At 43.7% G+C, this 18,705-nt stretch overlaps 1 protein-coding gene across 1 annotated transcript in view; it reads left to right on the forward strand.

Moving 5' to 3' along the window:
- The first annotated feature begins 1,680 nt into the window (after positions 1 to 1,680).
- The window catches only part of LOC143102942 (multidrug resistance-associated protein 1-like), a 31,980-nt gene continuing 14,955 nt past the window's right edge, over positions 1,681 to 18,705 (forward strand). The window contains exons 1-6 of the mRNA XM_076266735.1: positions 1,681 to 1,827; positions 7,524 to 7,700; positions 8,419 to 8,544; positions 14,677 to 14,814; positions 18,115 to 18,240; positions 18,520 to 18,581. Of these exons, the coding sequence (XP_076122850.1) occupies positions 1,681 to 1,827; positions 7,524 to 7,700; positions 8,419 to 8,544; positions 14,677 to 14,814; positions 18,115 to 18,240; positions 18,520 to 18,581 (776 nt within the window). The remainder of the gene's footprint in view (positions 1,828 to 7,523; positions 7,701 to 8,418; positions 8,545 to 14,676; positions 14,815 to 18,114; positions 18,241 to 18,519; positions 18,582 to 18,705) is intronic.

Consider the following 18,705-nt stretch of genomic DNA (forward strand, 5'->3'; position numbering starts at 1 on the left):
GCCGTAATTTGATCTAAGGCCACAATAATTACTGTTGTCAAGTCGTCAGGGGCCCAAAGAGATCCTCAAATGTGTGGGCCAGGCAAATCCTCCTGTCATCAACAAAAAGGCCATACATTGTTCTCTGTGCCAGAAAACACCAAAACGAAAGACTCTATTTATCTCTGGACATAACAAGTTTGTGTCTCTGTCTTTTCTGCACAACTCCCCACTCCCCTTTCTTGTATCTCAAAAAGCTTGCCAGACCAAGAGCAGTGATCAAGGGTTGGGCCCAAGGCTCCAGAACTTGCCACACAACAAGTCCTCACCTTATCCCTACCCACCAGAATCTCCACAACAGAATCTTTTCTCAGACCTGGGTACCATCACATCAATGTGTTTAGATTAAAACACTATCTTGTGTTTAGAGAAAATATCTGGGTCTAATGAATATCACGGACTCTTAGGCTTTGTTTACACAATGCTTGTGTTAAAACAATTTTTTTATGAGTGGATAAAAGTCCCACATGCATGAAAATGTATTTTTTTTTAAAAACTGGGTCTGTGTACAGGGCCTTCGAATTTTACATTGTTGATGAGCGCATTCTTTTATTAGACTGTTCAGAACTCTCCTGCTGAAGGTTAATATCCTGAGCAGAGCCCTAGAGAGAGATCTATAAGGCTCTGATCCCGAGTAGCCACTGGTCTGGAACAAGGTGCACACAATGTCCTATCCAGTGTAGAGCCAACTTCATTATGAGGTCATGAGGTGATAAAAAACCTTCCTTTATGCGCTCATTGTTTTGAATGATTATTTCGATGTGAACGTGTCCTCGTTACAAAGCAGCTTGATTCTGTGTGATTGTAAATGCACAAGTATAGTGTCTTAACATTTTAAAATGAAAACTATAACAGTGAGAATTGTGTCACCCTTACAAAAGCAGTTATATGAGCTACATAACACTGTGTTATTGTCACCAAGTGTCATTTATTCCACATTTTTTAATCAAAACCAGCATGTTTTCTCTACTGTCCATTCCAGATGGTTCAATGTTGATGACTTTTTTTGGACAGAGTATCCACAGTTCTCATTTTCTTAAGGACAGTAAAACTTTCCATTATGCCCTGAAATCCCCTGTTTGTTTTCTAGACTGTCCACTATGCCGTCACACCCATGAATAAGAGCGGGCAGATCCAAAGAGGACCAGTGTTGTTCGTGGACCTGTTTGTGCTTACTGGGCATTACGTGTCCCTCTTGCAACACACCTCGAAAGAGTTGCTTTACCGTAATTTGCTTATGCGTCCCCGGAGACCAAGTGAGTGTACGAGTAGGCTGGAAAGAGCCAGGGATGAGTCAACGGTTTCAATGTACCCAACGTGATATACTGTATTGCAAATACACACACACACACATACACACACACACACACACACACACACACACACACACCTACATACATGTGCACACACAGGCATACACACACACACACAAATACACATGCATGCATACACGCAAACACACACACATGCACACACACACACACACGCATGCATGCATGCGCACACACACACACAGACACACACACACAGTTATACACACACATCAGAGAGCATGGAGTTGTGGGATTCCTCATTGGAGTGATATAGCTTTTACCAGGTAATACTCCTCTCACCTAGTCCAGGACAACATCAGCTCACATCATGTCACGTCACGGCGGAGAGCTCACGGGGTCCAGACCTCCTCTCACCACCACATGCATCCCCAACCAAACCATCTCCTCCGCCACAGCCCACTGCAGACCCCCCCTCCCCCGCCCCCCAGACCCCTACGAGAGCCCTCCTGGCCCTGTACAATTTAACAGGGGGGCTCGCATTCTCGGTAAGGTGCTTAAATCGCCGCAGTGCATTTTCGCAAGTGTGTCCCATAGCACAGTGTCTTGTCCTGAATGAACACAAGTGCGTCTGCACTGTCACCTGACCACACATGCTTCTGCCATGTCTCACGCCACAACATGTTCCAAAAGATGTCGGGTGAGGGAACGTATCATGCATAGATTATGAGAAGATTTATCCTACCTGTTGCATCAACTATCTCTATCATACTGGTATACTATTATTTGTTTTCTCAGAATAAAGGAAGCCACCAGGAACCTGTAGCAATTACAAATAGACCCAGGAGTGTCTATATAAGTATATGGACATGACAATTTTGTTAACAAACTGTGTAATAATGTGTAGTTAGGCAAAGAGTCAGTGACTCTCTTTTGGTTGTGAGGTATCAGGGGGATATCTGACTTCATTTATATATAGAAGTCTGGCCTGCAGGGATCTAATGTGTTACTCAAAATGGGTGTGGCCAAGACGGTGGTGGGAGGGCTTAATTTAGGGGGCATGTCCAGAGATGAAAGGGGAGGGAAAAGTCCAGAAAGCATTGGTGAGGTTGGGGAGGAGAGAAGACGCTTGCAAGTCTGGATGTGCTCTTCCCCTCAATAGGGGAGTGTCTGTGGTCCTTTGACCACAGCACACGTGGGTGAAAGAGACAGTGAGAGAGAGTGTGTGTGTGTAAAAAAAAAAGAAAAAAGAAATATCTTCCACCCACCTTAGAGGGGGAGGGGGGGGGGGCGTTGAAGAAAACTGGCAGCCCAGAACTCAAAAACAAGACAGCCACACAAGAGTTCCAGAGTTCCAGCAAGAGAAGCCTGACGTGTTGTCCTCACTGAAGCATAGTGAACCTGACTCACCGGCTGAGGCTGACACTTAAAACTCCAACACTCGCTCTCTATTACCTATTACACACACACTGAGTGTCTGAAAAACACTGCCCCTCTCAAACATAGACATCACACATACAGACAGACAGACAGACAGTAAAGCCCACACACACACACACACACACACTTCCAAACTCATTCTGTAGGCTACTCACAGACTGGGCAAGGCAGCAGCAACAGAGCGGCGTTTGCCTGGGAAGCTGTGGAGATTTTTACTGTGGTGAGGTGAGGAGTGGAGAGGAGGGGAGTCGTGAAGCAAACAGCACGCCTGGGAGGAAGAGAAGGATGGATGCCCTCTGCAGTCTCAGCGGGCTGGACCCTCTCTGGGTAAGTGCCTGAGTGACACCCTCCGCCCCCCGGTAGATGACGGAGGGGACTGCTGACAGTACTGTGAAAGACTGGGCAATGAGCTTTTTATTATCTTTGTTCCATTTGCCAAAAGCTTACTTGAGTCTGATAGAGAGAAATAAATCAATGGAAAGGAATTTAGAGACTGGATGCTATCTTGGAAGATGGAGGATTAATATGAGATTGCAGATTGCTGGAAAGTTTGATGTGCAGGGTGTTTAGACCAACAGCTCTGTGTTCAATTACAGATGTAAGCAGCTTGGGACTATTGGATGTTTGTTTGAACTAATTTGGGGACTATTGTGTGTGGCTGTTTGTTTGTCCTATTGAGTTGAATTGATGAAGCAAGAGCCTGCTTGCATTAGTGGTGTGTGTCTCAGACTGATTCTCAGAAGTGACAACTGTTTTTTCTGTCTGCATTAACTGGCACAAGCCAAGGACACGAGTCACAGATTCCCCATGATTCACTGACCCCAGTGAACCAGATTTCATGATGAACCAACAGAGCTGTCTCAGGTGGCTGTTATTTAGCTTAACCAGAAGCACCTCAGAGGAATACTAGAATCTCCAACCGTCCCAAAAGAACCGCTCTTAAATTAACCTTAACTGCCGGCACTTGGGCTCCTCAGTGAGAGTTTCTCGTGTTGTTTGGACTGCACCAGACTTGGCTTGGCTTTTGCACACTTGGATGTGTGTCAGGGATAGTCTCACTGAGTGAGAAGTGAGAAAAAGCTAATATAGTTTGTGTGGAAATCCAACACTCACGTTTCAAATGTGAAATATGTGAAATCAGAAGGTGATCTTGCTCTGTACTTTAGACCCTGTTGACTGAACGAATTATTCATGTCAGCCTTGCTGAAGTCAAAGTTAATAGATCATGGATTAACCCTATCTGGGTTAGTACATCTGTTCTACTTCACATGATGATTGTGACATTAAGGAGTTTTCTAACAGCCTAATGCCAATATACATTAATTCTCGCACAGGGCTGTGACATGGCCACAATTAGAGGCTGCTTGCATGGCTATACACGTATCACATGGGTAACATCCATGCTACATTGTCCATGCATGCATTCTACAAACGCACCCTGAATTTGAGCACCAAACTGCTGTGTCCATATTGCATGTATAGAAGGGGTCCATACAAAGGCATCCCTCTGATGCAGTAAAGTCACACCACCATGCTGTATGCTGCTCTGCTTATACACAGGTTAGATATTGTGCATGTAAATGAACCGAGTTGAAAAAAAAAAGAAATATTTGGGCATATTTCTGAACCAAAAACAAAAAAGAAATATTTGGGCATATCAAACGTATCATATTGCAACATGCTTGTCCCAGCTAATTGGCCGAATGTAAGACAGTCCTCATGGTTTCCCTCTGGGCTTTGGACTGACTCCGTTGGCCCTGTGCGCAGCCTGAGTGCGTACACAAACAGGCCGGCTCCTGAATCACGTCCTGGGAATGTGGTGAGGACTGGGGAGGAGACCAACTCAAACAATGCCTCAGGGAGAGAGAGAGAGAGAGAGAGAGAGAGAGAGAGAGAGAGAGAGAGAGAGAGAGAATAGCCCACTGTAGCATCCTAGCCTGGTGCTGAGCCATAGCGGCGAGTCCCAGAGATGGAGAGAGAGAGAAAGAGGGAAAGTGTGTGAAAGAGAGAAGTACAATGTGGCTAAGACACAGAACAGAGAGAAACAGCAGACATGCAGAGAAACAGCAGTGAGAGAGGGAGACACAGACATGCAGAGAAACAGCAGTGAGAGAGGGAGACACAGACATGCAGAGAAACAGCAGTGACAGAGGGAGACAGATACACTGGGAGAGGAGAGACTGGGAGGGTCAGACAGCTAAGGAGAGAAAGAGTCACAGTGATGGTGATGAGAGAGAGAGAAAGAGAGAAAGGGAGAGAGAGACTATTGGAGAAAAGGAGGCAGCAAGGAGGCAGGCTGAGAGAGAGATGGTGACAGAGCAGGAAAGAGAGAGATGGATAGAGAGGGAGATTGAGAGAGAGAGGGTATAGAAGGGTTTGTTGTACTGGGCTGGGAGGAAAATGAGTGGGAAGAGGTGACACGAGTGCTCGTTTCCCTTCCTGTGGCCACGCCAGAGCGCTCTCTCTCTCTCTCTCTCTCTCTCTCTCTCTCTCTCGCCCTGCAAGGTGTTGCGCTGAGGCCCAGGGACCCAGCCAGCTGGATCCGCTATATTTGGACCACACATTCATTTCAGAGTGACCGTGTGTGTGTGTGTGTGTGTGTGTGTGTGTGTGTGTGTGTGTGTGTGTGTGTGTGTGTGTGTGTGAGAAAGACAGAGAGAGCATTAGAGTGTGTATAAGATAGAAAGAATGTGTGTATGTGAGAGAGAGAGATTGAGAAAGAGTGAGAGAGAAAGAGAGAGTTTGCGTGTATGTGTGATGAAAAGCTACAGTCGCATCTGACAGATACTGGCTGCGAAGAACAAAGAAAGCTAGACATACTGTACATAGATATAGCTAGATATAGATATATGGAAAGGGCAGATTGTGAGAGAATCCACACCAAACGTATGAGATCACAGAGGCACCTGTAGACCAATCTGTACAGTTGCAGTTAGCACCATAAAGACCAACTCAATGTAATACAGAAAGGAATGCATTTACTTTCTCTCTCCCTCTTTCCTCTCTTCTTTTCTCTTTTATTCTCTCGTATTCTCTCTCCAACCAGGCAGTAGGGACCTCCACAGAAGAGCTGGCAAGTCCCCATACACCGCTGCACCACAAGCCTTCTTCTAGGCAGCGTGCAGTATTTGCCAGTACAGTGCTCTAATCTCAATCTTTGGGGGTGAACAGTCTCTGTGAACAGAGAAACCGCAATAACATCCACGTTTGGGCAAACAGGGGGCTAAAGAGTTGATGTTCATAAAATGTATGAAACTGTTTCAAGGCATTTCAAAAAGTTCCTCATTAAGATCGAACAAGTCAGTCATAGTTCAAATGACCTTGAGAATTCCCAGGAACCGGTAAGCACTCTAGGATCATAAAACGCAAACATTTTATTTTCCTGGTGTCTGCTTTTAATCCTTTATGCTTATGACCAGATGCATACTAGAAAACACAATCCAGATGTTGTATACAAATTGGTAAACATCTGTGCACTCATCCACCTTTGCAGGATAGAGCGGAAAAATGAACTATGACTATGGAATATGACTGGTCAATTTTAATGCCTTCATGTGCATATTAAGCATTTTGAATGTCACCATGATTTGACAAACAAACAACCTTGGTCACCGTGGTTTCCGTGGCAGCAGTAGGTTTTGGAGGGAGCCTTGAGATTCTTCTGGTTGCTATATTTGCTCAGCTCTCTGAGAAGGTTGTGGATTTTACAATCCCTACAGTTGGGCTGAGAAAGCGGTTGGCACCTTCAGTCCCATTTCACCCCCACACCACTCTAACACCACCCTGGGTTTCACCTGGTGTGTGAATGTAGCTAAAGGGTCACAGCAGGTGAATGACCATTCTCAGCAGGATGATCTGTCCATCCTTGACTCTCTTTGATACACATTTGGACCAAAGTCCAGTGTCTAATTGTGTTTGCCTCCCAATCTTCACAAATGAGGGTTAGCCTCATTAACCCAAACATTATGTTCATAGTGTTTGAATAAAAAAGATGCTCCTTCATCGGTCATCTTGATTAAACAGAAACTGAACATCAAGAGGAAAAACAATCCAAGTCAGCTCTTGTGTTTCGGTTTTGGTGTGCCATTGGGTCAGAGTTAAGCCCAAGAAAGTCTCTACCTTCACACTGGGGAACTGAAACTGACTCATTCACATGAGAGACGATTAACGATGAGTTTCATCTTTGACAGCTGCTGAAATGCTTGTTGTAATCTTGTGCTTAACATTCTAGACTGAGGTTTCCAATGGAACAAGTCAGAGCCTGAGTCCTTCTGCTCATTCCAAAAATATTAACCGCCCATGGCTAATACAGCATCTAAAGGTGTTTCCCTGAAATCATCTGCAACTGGTGTTAGCATGTCTAGTGACCTTCAGCAAGATGTGATCACCAGGGCCACAGATCATTGGTTACTATTCTGATGATACATTGGTTTTCTAACAGTTTCCTAAATGTAGCTTTCCACATGATCAGCATTTTCTTTGTATAGAATAATGATGAAAGGTCAAATTCTGACTTATATTTTCCAATTTGCGTGATATCAGATTTTTGTTACCCCATCGGCATTTACAGTACAGGGGAAATTGTATCCACTGCGTCCTCAGTGAGGATATGGGTTGTTTAGTTACAGAACGTGTGTCATCGCTGAAAAATGAATACCACCCACTGTGGGCTGAGGCCAAGTCAAGCAGAATATTATACCATTGCAAACAATTCTTAAAAGAACTGAGCCACAGAGTGCACAGAGTTCATGTGTGTTTGTGTGTGATTTTCAGGACTGGAACTTGACGTGGTACACCCCGCACCCTGACCTGACCCAATGTTTCCAGCACACGGTGCTGGTGTGGTTTCCCTGCTTTTATCTGTGGCTCTCGGCGCCCTTCTACTTTTTGTTCCTAAAATTCCAAGACCATGGGCGCATATCCCTGTCCAGCCTCTGCTGCACCAAAACGGTGAGTCAGGGCCTGTCTCCGTCAAACCCGCGCCGGACACAGGTCAAAGAGTCTGCACTAAGTTCAAATGAGGTGTTTGAGTAAATATTTAAAGAGCTCAGAGAAACAGTGTGAAGCTTCTTATTATGGTTCTACCAGTATAATTAAATTGATTGGTATGATCAAAATGTCTTTTGTTATATATTGTATAAACCTTAAGCCTAACCTAATACTAGCATGACATGATTTTCACTTACTTACATGTACTTTTTATATCCCACACTTGTTACCATGTTGACATTAACCTTGACCATACATTGTGATAAATAGAGTTTTAAAAGAAAGTTTCAAAAGATAATCATAGCTTCTCTAGATAGTCTACAGAGGATAATCCAAGTAAAGTGTGACGATAAAAGATGTCGAAATACTTGCAGCTGTCTCACTCTCAACACGCAGACACCACTAACACATACAACAATGTCATCAGCATCATAATGTGGTTCCATGCTGGAAAGAGCGGAAGCCGTTCCCCAAAAATGTTGAAAACACCCTTGCAGTAGCACTATGTAAAAACTGTTTTAGCTCAGTATGGTGTTTTGTTGTGCGTCGGACGAAAATGTGAAGAATGTCTCGGGTTGCTGATTATAGATCTTGTTGTTCGTGGAAGTATCTGAAACTCTGTTTCTGTCCCTCTTTTTTCTTGATCTATATCTGTCTGTCTGTCTGTTCTATCTCTCAGGTTCTGGGGCTGTGTCTGGCGTCCTTTGGCTTCCTGGAAGTGTTCTACCTGCTGGCCCAGAGAAGCTCAGAGCTGGAGCATCACATGGTGTTCCTCCTCAGTCCCATTATCCGTGGCCTCACTATGGTAACCGTCTGTCCGCGTCTGTTTTGGCGCCCGCATCAATTCCACAGCCTGAAGGCCTAGCAGTCATCCTCAGCTAAGCCAGGGCGTTGGTTGACTCGTAGTGCGCTTTTCTGTCGAGTACAGTATTATGTGTTTCTGGTGTTGACATTGTGAAGTAACGCAAGAGGAGCGTTGCTTAGATGTTCCTCTTGCCGCCACCCTGGCATGAAAAGAAAAAAAGCAAATAAAGCAGGGCTCGAATTACGTGGGAGCCAGAGGGAGCCGAGCTCCCATAGAGTGAGGACTGGCTCCCATGAAAGCAACAAAGTCAAAAACCTGAGGGGGTCTCTCATATCTGAATATCTGTATCTGAATATCTGTAATTTAATCTTAAACAACCGCTCATTATCCATCCCTGTGTGATCTCTTACCATTAAAGACGTTAAATTAAACTAGAAAAGCATTTCCTGAAGGAAATACAGTGCATGAAAATGCAAAAAATATGATGTAAAATATCATACAGAGTAAAAACAAACTATATTGGTTGCTAGGTAGATGAGGTTTAATATAGTTGGAGTGACTGAACAGTTAAATAGGTGGATAGTTTATATGGTTAAATGATTTGCTTGGTAGATAAGGTTTAATATAGTTGAAATGATTGAACGGTTAAATAGGTGGATAATACTTAACTTAGTTAACTTAGCTAATGTTTTCATTTTTAGTAGTTATGCTAACTAGCATGTTAGCAATGCTAAAATGCTAACTATGTTAACCATGTGACTTAGCTAACCTAGCTAATCATTTTTAGCAGTTTTGCTAACTATGCTAATTAGCATGCTAACATGCTAACTATGCTAACAATGTTACTTAACTAACTTAGCTAATCATTTTTAGCAGTTTTGCTAAAAATGCTAACTAGCATGTTAGCATGCTAACTATGCTAACCATGTGACTTAGCTAACTTAGCTAATCATTTTTAGCAGTTTTGCTAAAAATGCTAACTAGCATGCTAACATGCTAACTATGCTAACCATGTGACTTAGCTAACTTAGCTAATAATTTTTAGCAGTTTTGCTAAAAATGCTAACTAGCATGCTAACATGCTAGCATGCTAACTATGTTAACCAAGTTACTTAGCTAACTTAGCTAACTAGCTACAGTGGGTAGGAGTCATAGTTGATGACAAGTAACAGTTACAATGGCTGAACAGTTAAAACGTTCAGTAGTTTAAAGGGTTAAATTGTTTAACAGTGAAATATTGTAGTGAGGACTTTTATTTTGAAACAGTTTTTGGCAGAGGAAGCAGTTGGACAGGATGTGTAGTCTTAATAGGTCCAGTTTGTATGCTTAAAGCCTGAGACTGGCAGTTGATGCAGCTGGCCCGAACACCTGCCATAGGATTCTAATTGCTTAACGGCTCTATTGTGATGTCATCAGCCCATGTTAAGTCTATGGGGAAATTTTGATATATAAAAGTATAAAGTCCTGTTTGCTGTTGAACTTGCGCTTCACCTCTTCTATGTTGATTGACAAAGCCATAAATTATGGCCCATAATGCAGCCTACAATGATTGTGTTGTCTGATGATCTGTAGCTATCCTCTGCCATTCAGAGTTCCGGAAAGTTTCCAGATATTTTGAAACACCTGTTAGCAATCTCTGATGTCGGAATATTCAATGGCTACCCGACAATATCTCAGTGCAAACTCCAAAATTGTTCGTCTATTAATTTTCCACATTAGCCTAACACATTAGCCTAATACTACAACCTAGTTTGGCTGGCTTTATTCATTTCTGCCAGTTAGTGCTTTTCCCCCTGTGTATAAGTTACACTACATGCATTATTGTGTTTGACAGTGAGGATAGCCTATCTGAGACGGTGGTCTGGTTTAAATGAGTTACGTTGTGAAATTGAGAATGGCACAGACTTCGTTTAGTCTATTTCTTTGTATTGTGAAATTAAAATGAGATATGGACTATTACAATCAATAATATGTTAAAAATGCATTAAAAGTAATCAATTTCTATGAAAAATCTATGTCTGTTGTGTGCGTGTGTCAGGGTCATGGAGGTATTATATATAACTGGAGAGAGTGACTAAGTCCCGCCCTCCATACAAATGAATGGTGGAGGCTAGGCTAGTAAATCCGGCCAATTCATAGTCAACGCCATCTTGAACACTGGGGTTCGGATCCAGCGCCAGTCGGCTCTGACCATGCGCCAAGTTACAAAGCTGGAAATGACGCATGGACCAACGTCGATTTTTATTGGATATTCTGTAAAAAGAGAGTTGTCCTCCAGTAAGAGGGTGGCGATAATGCACATAAAGTCCTTGCCTCATAACAAGAAGAAGAAAAAGTTGCTCGGGAACGCGCATGGAGTCCGAGTGGAGTCGCCCTGAAGCGCAACTTAATTTCATTGGATACAGCGGCTCTAACTAAGAGCGGTCTGCTGTCCTGCTGCAAATATGCATTCGGACATGACGTGAAATATCTGTAGTCGAACTATAAATAAACTATTTGGTTTTTAGTGCCAATTGTAGCGCATTTTTACAGTCTATGATTAGTTTGTTTTTTATTTTATTGTTTGCCATTTCATAGCGGGTGCTCTAAACGTATTCTAGCGTTGGCCCATGACCAAATCAAGCCAATAATAGCCAGTAGCCACAATAATGACTGGAGCCAGAGCCCTCAATAGCCACCCTGTTTTGAAAATAATATTGAAGATATTCAATATTATTAAAGATAGTATTGAAGATAACGCACAGAACGGTCAGCCTGAGCGGACAATTACGTCCCCAACTCATCTAAAATGTGGTGTCTTTACTTTGAGTTGTACACCGCAGATGGTGAAGTAACCGTTAAAGAGTTGTCTGCGGACTCAGCAAAAAAACAGTTTACTTGCCCATCCACGACATCCAATCTTCGCGCTCACCTGTGGAGTTACCATCCAAATGAGGCAGCGGTGTCAGAGGCACAGTAGACGGCCAGAGCATCGCCAGGCGTCCAACATCGTATGATGGCATACTTTCCGTAAATCCTAAATTATGTCCGGCGTCTGCTATTTACTTAGGCTGCGCAAAGCACAGGTATTTATTTGAGGTAGGCTTATGCGTTTTGTTTGGAGCGGTATACCAGGCTATCAAACGCAGACGATTTTCGGTTTTGGTATGAGATTTAATTTACTTTTTGACTTTTATTATATAGTTAAATGTTGAGACTGATGGGCATTTAGATCTAGAGGGTATTTGATGATCACTGTAAAGTTTCGTGTAGTTGAAAAAGTGTTTGAATTTCCAGCTGTTTATTGCGAGACAAGGCCTTCTTCATTCATTGAACGTGCGCTGTGCTCTAATGGAAACCTTATTGCATAGCGAAGTAGCCTAAATTGAGTTTTTTTTAAATTAGGCCTATGCATGGTTTATTTTTTATTAAATTCGTAGGCTGGAATGCCTCTCGGCAATAATTGTGTTTAAATGTAGTAGCCTAGTGCTTCAGCCTCTGGCGAGCTCCAAAGGGGGTTGAGAGCAACATGTTGGAGACCCATGGTGTAACGAGACAAGGTCTTTATGCCGCTGTTGTGTAATTTATTGTCTTTAATCATGTTTAGGCTATGTTTGTTCGGGACAAACAACAACAAAACAAGATCAATAGAATTTTCTTTATTTGTCATATGATGGATAAACAACCAATATGCACGTCTTCTCATAGGCTCCTCAAGAAATACGCACTGAATAACGTTTGGCTGTAGCCGCCGGATAGGTACCCGCCCACCAACATGTACGCGCATGAGAGCTCGTGCCCAACACGGATTTTCGTGCATGGAGCTGGTTCCAAATGCTCCATGCAGCGCCATATTTGAAAATGGCGTATGCTAACATGCCGAAGCTAATCTGCACGCTCTTGACCCCCTGGTCAGGGTAAAGCCTAGGCCTACCGTGCGCATACTGTACTGCGCAAAAGCGCCACTTGCGCCTAGGCTATTTCATTGTATCGCCTTGTTAGGCTATGCGCGGGGTGTGCCAACTTTTTATGAGATAGAGAGACCCCCTTAAAGACAAAAAGATAATTCGAGCCCTGAAATAAAGACATATATCAAAACTTTTATGTCTAATCACAACGCCTCAGGTCAGTGGAAATGTGAAGGGACTCTAGATGTTTCATGATGTGTGAGATTGAGCATTTGTGTGACTTACTCAGACACCGTGACCCGGGACTGAGCTCCGTCTGGTTGCCCTCTCCTATGGCCTCCCCGTATAAATAAACATCTTTCACCTGCGGTCATCGTAGACACCAGGGTCAACAGTGGCTGAAGCACGGGACAGTTATACGGATGCTGACCCAGCCGATAACTCAACTTTTACTGTCCTGAAAATAGGCACATTCCTGCTATTTTTGCATTCCTTTATAAAAAAATAAATAATCAATAAATACTGTCAAGAGCAAGACTCATAATTTACCACAGTAACGCAAATTCATTCATGGAGTTTATTTTTTTGTGATCGCAAAGAAGTCACTGTGGACAAACAGTTGGTGGCCTTCAAAATGGGTATCTGCATGTTATATGATACAAATATAAATAAGATGGATAAATAAGATGGCCTGGGCAGCAGTGTTGCCACAGTTACCTTGAAAAAGTAATCTGATTACTGATTACTGATTACTCCTTTAAAAAGTAACTTAGTTACTTTACTGATTACTTGATTTTAAAAGTAACTAAGTTAGATTACAAGTTACTTTATTAGTTACTTTCAGCAGCTGCCGACAACACCCCCAACGCCTCAACATAAAAATGATAACTGGTTTTGCCAATACTCACTATACTGGAAGTGCATTTTAACAGCAATGTATAGCAGACATCCCAACCTAACCTACTTAGATACTGAAATTCAGATGTTTGTTCAATAATGTCTAAGTACACCAAATAAGGAAGGCCTATTGATAGAAATTGTTATAGTAAAATATGTAGATTTTTTTTCATGTAGCCTTGGCAACTAGCCATCTTGTAGCCTATAGGCCTGAGTAATATGCAAATGAAATTACACTTGTTAAACTCACCTCAACAAGTCTTTTGCAATCATTTAACCCGCCGTGAGCAATGCTAAAGTTGCTGTTACAAACAGTGCAGTGTGCAAGATTATCATTATGTTTTAATCTTTTGAGATAATGGGTACACTTTTGTGTAGTCTGATGTGAAATGGGTCTTAAATCTAACTTTTTGAGGGGCACTGACGCTGCCATGACGCTTCTGTTCCTAGATACACTGACTGAACTGATTAATTATGTTTGGGAGAAAAGAGATATAAAGCACTTACACTGAAAACGGATTGGTTGATTTAGCAAAACAGACCAGGATGCTCTCTGTCTTGGATGCGCTTCAGGCACAAACGCACCACTCCTCTCTCTCTCCCTCTTCGTTGTGTGCGCATTAAGCTATGCACACGCGATTTGAAGCAAAGATTCTAGAATCTTTGATTTGAAGTCCGGTCTGGCTTGCGTGCTCTTGTTCGCTCTAGGTTCCGGGAGATTTTATGTAATTTGCGGGCGTCAGGAAGCCGCTATCAATATGTGGGAGACTCCCAAAACTTCTGGAGACTTGGGATGTCTAGCTAGACAGCACTTTGTCGCCAGCACAGAATGTACAATGTACCTTAATGTTGTCATGTTTAGCTGACACAAACTCAAAGTAATGACTGATGAAATGTGCATCTCTCTCTCTCCCTCCATTGTTGTTTACGTTTGTGTCGCTGCACGTGAATTGTCCTCATGCTGAAAACGTGAGCATAGCCTACATGACATTAATTCCCAAGACAAGAAGAAAGCAAAGAATATATCTTTTTATTAAGGAAAATGACAAAAATAGTAACGCACAGTAATTTAGATAAGTAACTTTAATCTGATTACTGGTTTGTAAATAGTAGCGCGTTAGATTACTTGTTACTGAAAAAAGTGGTAAAAATAGACTAACGCGTTACTAAGTAACGCGTTACTGGCATCACTGCTGGGCAGTAGTGGAGCGACATTTTTGAGGAGAACAAAATGGAAGCAAATTATCTGCTTTTCATCTAATCACTTATGTCCCTCTTTCACTCTACCTGTCTATCTCTCTCTCCCTCCCTCCATGTCTATCTCTCTCTTTCTCCTTCTCTTTCTCAGGTGTTGGCGGTGGCTGTCATACAGGTGGAGCGTTTGAAAGGCTGCCGTTCGTCCGTCTTCCTCTTCATGTTCTGGACCATGGCGGTGGTCTGCTCCATCATCCCTCTCAGGGCAAACATCCAGACCATCATGGAGGAGGTAAGTGGTCATGTGACGGCCCTGCCAGAGCCTGAGCTTCTTTTCCCAAGGCCCGAAACATGCTAATGCACACGGCACAACCAGCCTGATTATAGGCTACTGTACACCAGCTATATCGGTCTCTGTCTGTCTGTCTGGGACGTTTATGAAGAGTTTGGTATTTTTTTTGCTGAGAAAAACCTTTTCGTAAGTAAAGAGCCTATGGATCTCATCCAGCTGCTCCTATCTTTCCCTCCGCCACTCCTGTCTCTCTCTCTCTCTCTCAATCCCTCTCTCTGTTTGCCTAAACCTACACCCCAGTGGGTTGTAGGCGGTTCTTGGTTTACCTCAGCAGTCCCCTGAATGCCCGGCCTTGTCTGGGGGCAGAGCCCGTGCGGTCAGGACTTCTGGTGAAGTTCCAGACAGATAACGGACGGGGGAGGCAGCGCACTTCTGCGGATGCCACCACCGCCCACCGTCTCCCCCCGGTTTGTGTGTGTGTGTGTGTACAGTACGTGTCTGTGTGTGTGTTTGTGTGGGTGTGTGACACCCCGCCATCTCAGCACTCTAATTTAACAACCCACACCCATGGCCCCCATGGAGGATGCAATCAGTCGTATGTAACGTGTCAACAAAGTCTAAGTGTGCGTCTGGTTCACGCTATACGGGCCTGTGGCAAACGTATACATTTAGTTTATTTTATGTCTCGCATCTCAGACTCAGGTTTTTTGGGACTGTAGATCTTCAGCCACAGCCCGTGTGGAGTGTGGAGAATGCACTTGACGGGTGCAGATCCGAGACCATTGTTTTTTTTAGCAGTGTCTGATGGCTCAAAACCACAAGCGCACGTAACTTCAGCAACATAAATGCCAGGGCTTCTTAAGCCCTATATCACCAGACGTTTTTGTTAATAAGCTTGTCTGCCATGCTGAGCCATGATGTGTGGAAATCTGTCACTAAAAATTGCCACGACGATGTCCACTTGTGCAAACAAAGACCTGGATTTCACGCTCTGGCTAGGCGGCCAAATTCTTTTCAATGGCTTTTGTAAACTCAATGCCCTTTCTCCTCGGTGCCAACACTAACAACTTCATGCCAGCTTTGCGGACTCGCCATCAGGCTTTGTGGCTTAATGTGTTGCATGACCAATCGGTCTCCAAACCTCCCTCTCTCTCTCTCTTTCTCTCTCTCTGTCTCTCTCTCTCTCTTTCTTTGTTGTTGTTGCTCCAAATCCAAGCAAGCAGAGGAGTTTTAAAAAGGGGTCAGGAGTTGTGGTCCCCAAACTTAGTTCTATGACCCAGAGTGGCGGTCGAAGTAAATGAAAACTGGTGTTGACATTTCCTTCGAGAAGTCAACTGACCTACATATTTTGCCTGCCCTGGAGCGCTATTCGCTTTTTGTAGGTCCTCTGGGGGTGGCTGCGTAGTAAATCTCAGGCCTCAGCACAAAACACAGCCAGTGTTCACCGGACTCTGCGATGCTTCACAGCACAAGGTCGACATTAAAACGTCCAGGGGGTTGGGGATTGGTCTTTCTATGTAAAGTGACCAAATAAACCTGTATACCCTATAAACATACACACGCACGCACGCACGCACACACACACGCGCGCGCGCGCACACACACACACAGAAAAAAAACACATGATATATACAGTATAAAACATATCATTATGCATAAACATACACTACTGTAGTGCATACATCACCCCTAAAAAGCCCTATAAGGCAACAACTCAGATAAACTATCAGATAAAATCTATTTACATCCACCCATAAACCCACACAAAGAAGTTGCTTGCAGATACACATACACACACACAGACACACACACACGCACACAGACACACACACACAGACACACACACAAACACATTAGCAGAAGCAGACACACACTGACTTTGGTCCAAAACACCGCATGCAACCACATGTTCCGGTGGTTAATATTTGTCTTTGGCCCTGTTTCCCTTTCATTGTGCATTGGCCTCTGCCCTCACCAGGCCTTCTCTACTTATAGATGCCGTGACTGCAAGCTTTTATTACTCTCCCATGCGGAATCCATCTGTGTAGATAAATATATATATACATGTGTTGAGGTGGTGGTAGTGGTTTGGTGGCTTATTTTTCTTTTTCTTGCTTACTTTCTTTCCTAAGCGTTTTTTTGTTGTTGTTGTTGTCGTTTATTTGCATTATGATTTAAGACTCACTGGGGATGAAGTGGTGTATTGAGTGAGTCATTAATGCTGGGCTGCAGCCAGGCCCCACGATGCCACTCACAGTGTCCCAACAGAGGGCTTGGCGTGTGTGGGGAGGGAGAGAGAGACCGCGGAACGGGGAGTCCTTCAAAGACACCGCAGCCCAGTGAACTCCCTGCCCTGAGGGCCTCCACCCTCCACTGCTGCCGGTGCAGGGGCCGGAGGGAGGCTACTGCGCTGCGGCATGCGGCTGGGGGCCCGGTGTGCCAAGCTCACGTCGGCAGGGCCCTTACGCAGGCGCTCCCAGGGCCAGACGAGTGGAAGGACGGACGGAAGAGCCGTGCACAGATATGGTAGAGGAGGAAGCAGGAAATAGACACATATGGTCGAGCAGGAAATAGGCGCCAACCTCAGGCGCGGTCCACCAGGGCTTCTCTGCAGGGCGCATGGGAATCCTATGGGTGGGTTTCAGTGACTGACTCCTTTTTTCCATGGCTCTCTCTGTTTTGCTTATGTTACTGCTGTCGCTTACTCCCTCTCTTTTTTATCCTTCCTCTTTCAGTGCCTCTTTTCTTTCTCTTCCCGTCTCTTTCCCTCACTTTCTTCTCTTCCCTGCTCCATCCACTGTTCACTAATTCGCCTTATCAGTAACGTCTTCGCCCATCATATTCCTTACCTTTACTTTTCCCACTACACGGCTGGCATACACCACAAAGATAAATTGAAAAAATGTGGAGCATTATTCTCGCAGAGCAGATTTTTGGTCTATCATTACCTGATGTTTTTTATTGGTGTATTTAAGACCTGCTTGACTTGGAATGTGCCGTTCTTACAAGATACTATTTATGCCTTCATTATTTCTTGAATCCTTATGAGTTTTGTTGTAAACCTATTGGTGTCCTGCTGATTTAGATGTAAAACCTACGTAAAGTTGAAAGCAAAAAAACTAGGTCATTCAACCTCAGATGAATGCTAAATTAAGGTATGCTACACTACAATTATTACAGATAGTTTACAACCATATTCTGTTCAGCGGTGCCCAATGAACATATGTGTGTTAATGTATATTAATGTGTGTGTGTGTGTGTGTGTGTGTGTGTGTGTGTGTGTGTGTGTGTGTATTGTAGGGCTTCTCCACCAATGCCATGCGCTTCGTGGCCTTCTTCGTCTACTTTTCCCTGCAGCTGGCTCAGATGATCCTGAGCTGTTTTGCTGACCAGCGCCCACAGACCAGGAAGCCCATTTTTGGCAAGGTACAGTGTTCAGACACATGGGCGTCTTCATGAGGCCTATCCATCACGTACCCCTAAAAGCCATACAGGATTATGGGCCTTTAGCCACCCTCACTAACCTTCCCATAACCTTAGCCTTTAAAAGGCATCTTGCTTTATTCCAGGTTTATAGCAACTCCAGATACTGTATCTTCACATTTACTACACTACAACTATGTCTTATTTCATCTTGAACATGAGGCTCTTTTTTGTAATACATGCGATTGCTGTGTTATTGAGTAAGCTGGGTTGTTCCTACAGAACCCATGCCCAGAAGAGGACGCCTCGTTCTTGTCAAGAATACTGTTCTGGTGGTACAGTGGGTAAGTGTGGGAGAGAAACTGTTTGTGATCAGTTGAGTCAATCGATATGCTAACAACCTAGTTCATCCATCCATCCATCCCTCTATCATTTGATTCCATTCATACGTGCATCCCTTCATCATTC

The sequence above is a fragment of the Alosa pseudoharengus genome, unplaced genomic scaffold (genome assembly GCF_046254945.1).
Source record: "Alosa pseudoharengus isolate Yale_2024_CS ecotype anadromous, Long Island Sound unplaced genomic scaffold, YU_APseudo_1.1 YU_APseudo_1.1_scf_4, whole genome shotgun sequence".
In the NCBI taxonomy this organism is placed as follows: domain Eukaryota; kingdom Metazoa; phylum Chordata; class Actinopteri; order Clupeiformes; family Clupeidae; genus Alosa; species Alosa pseudoharengus.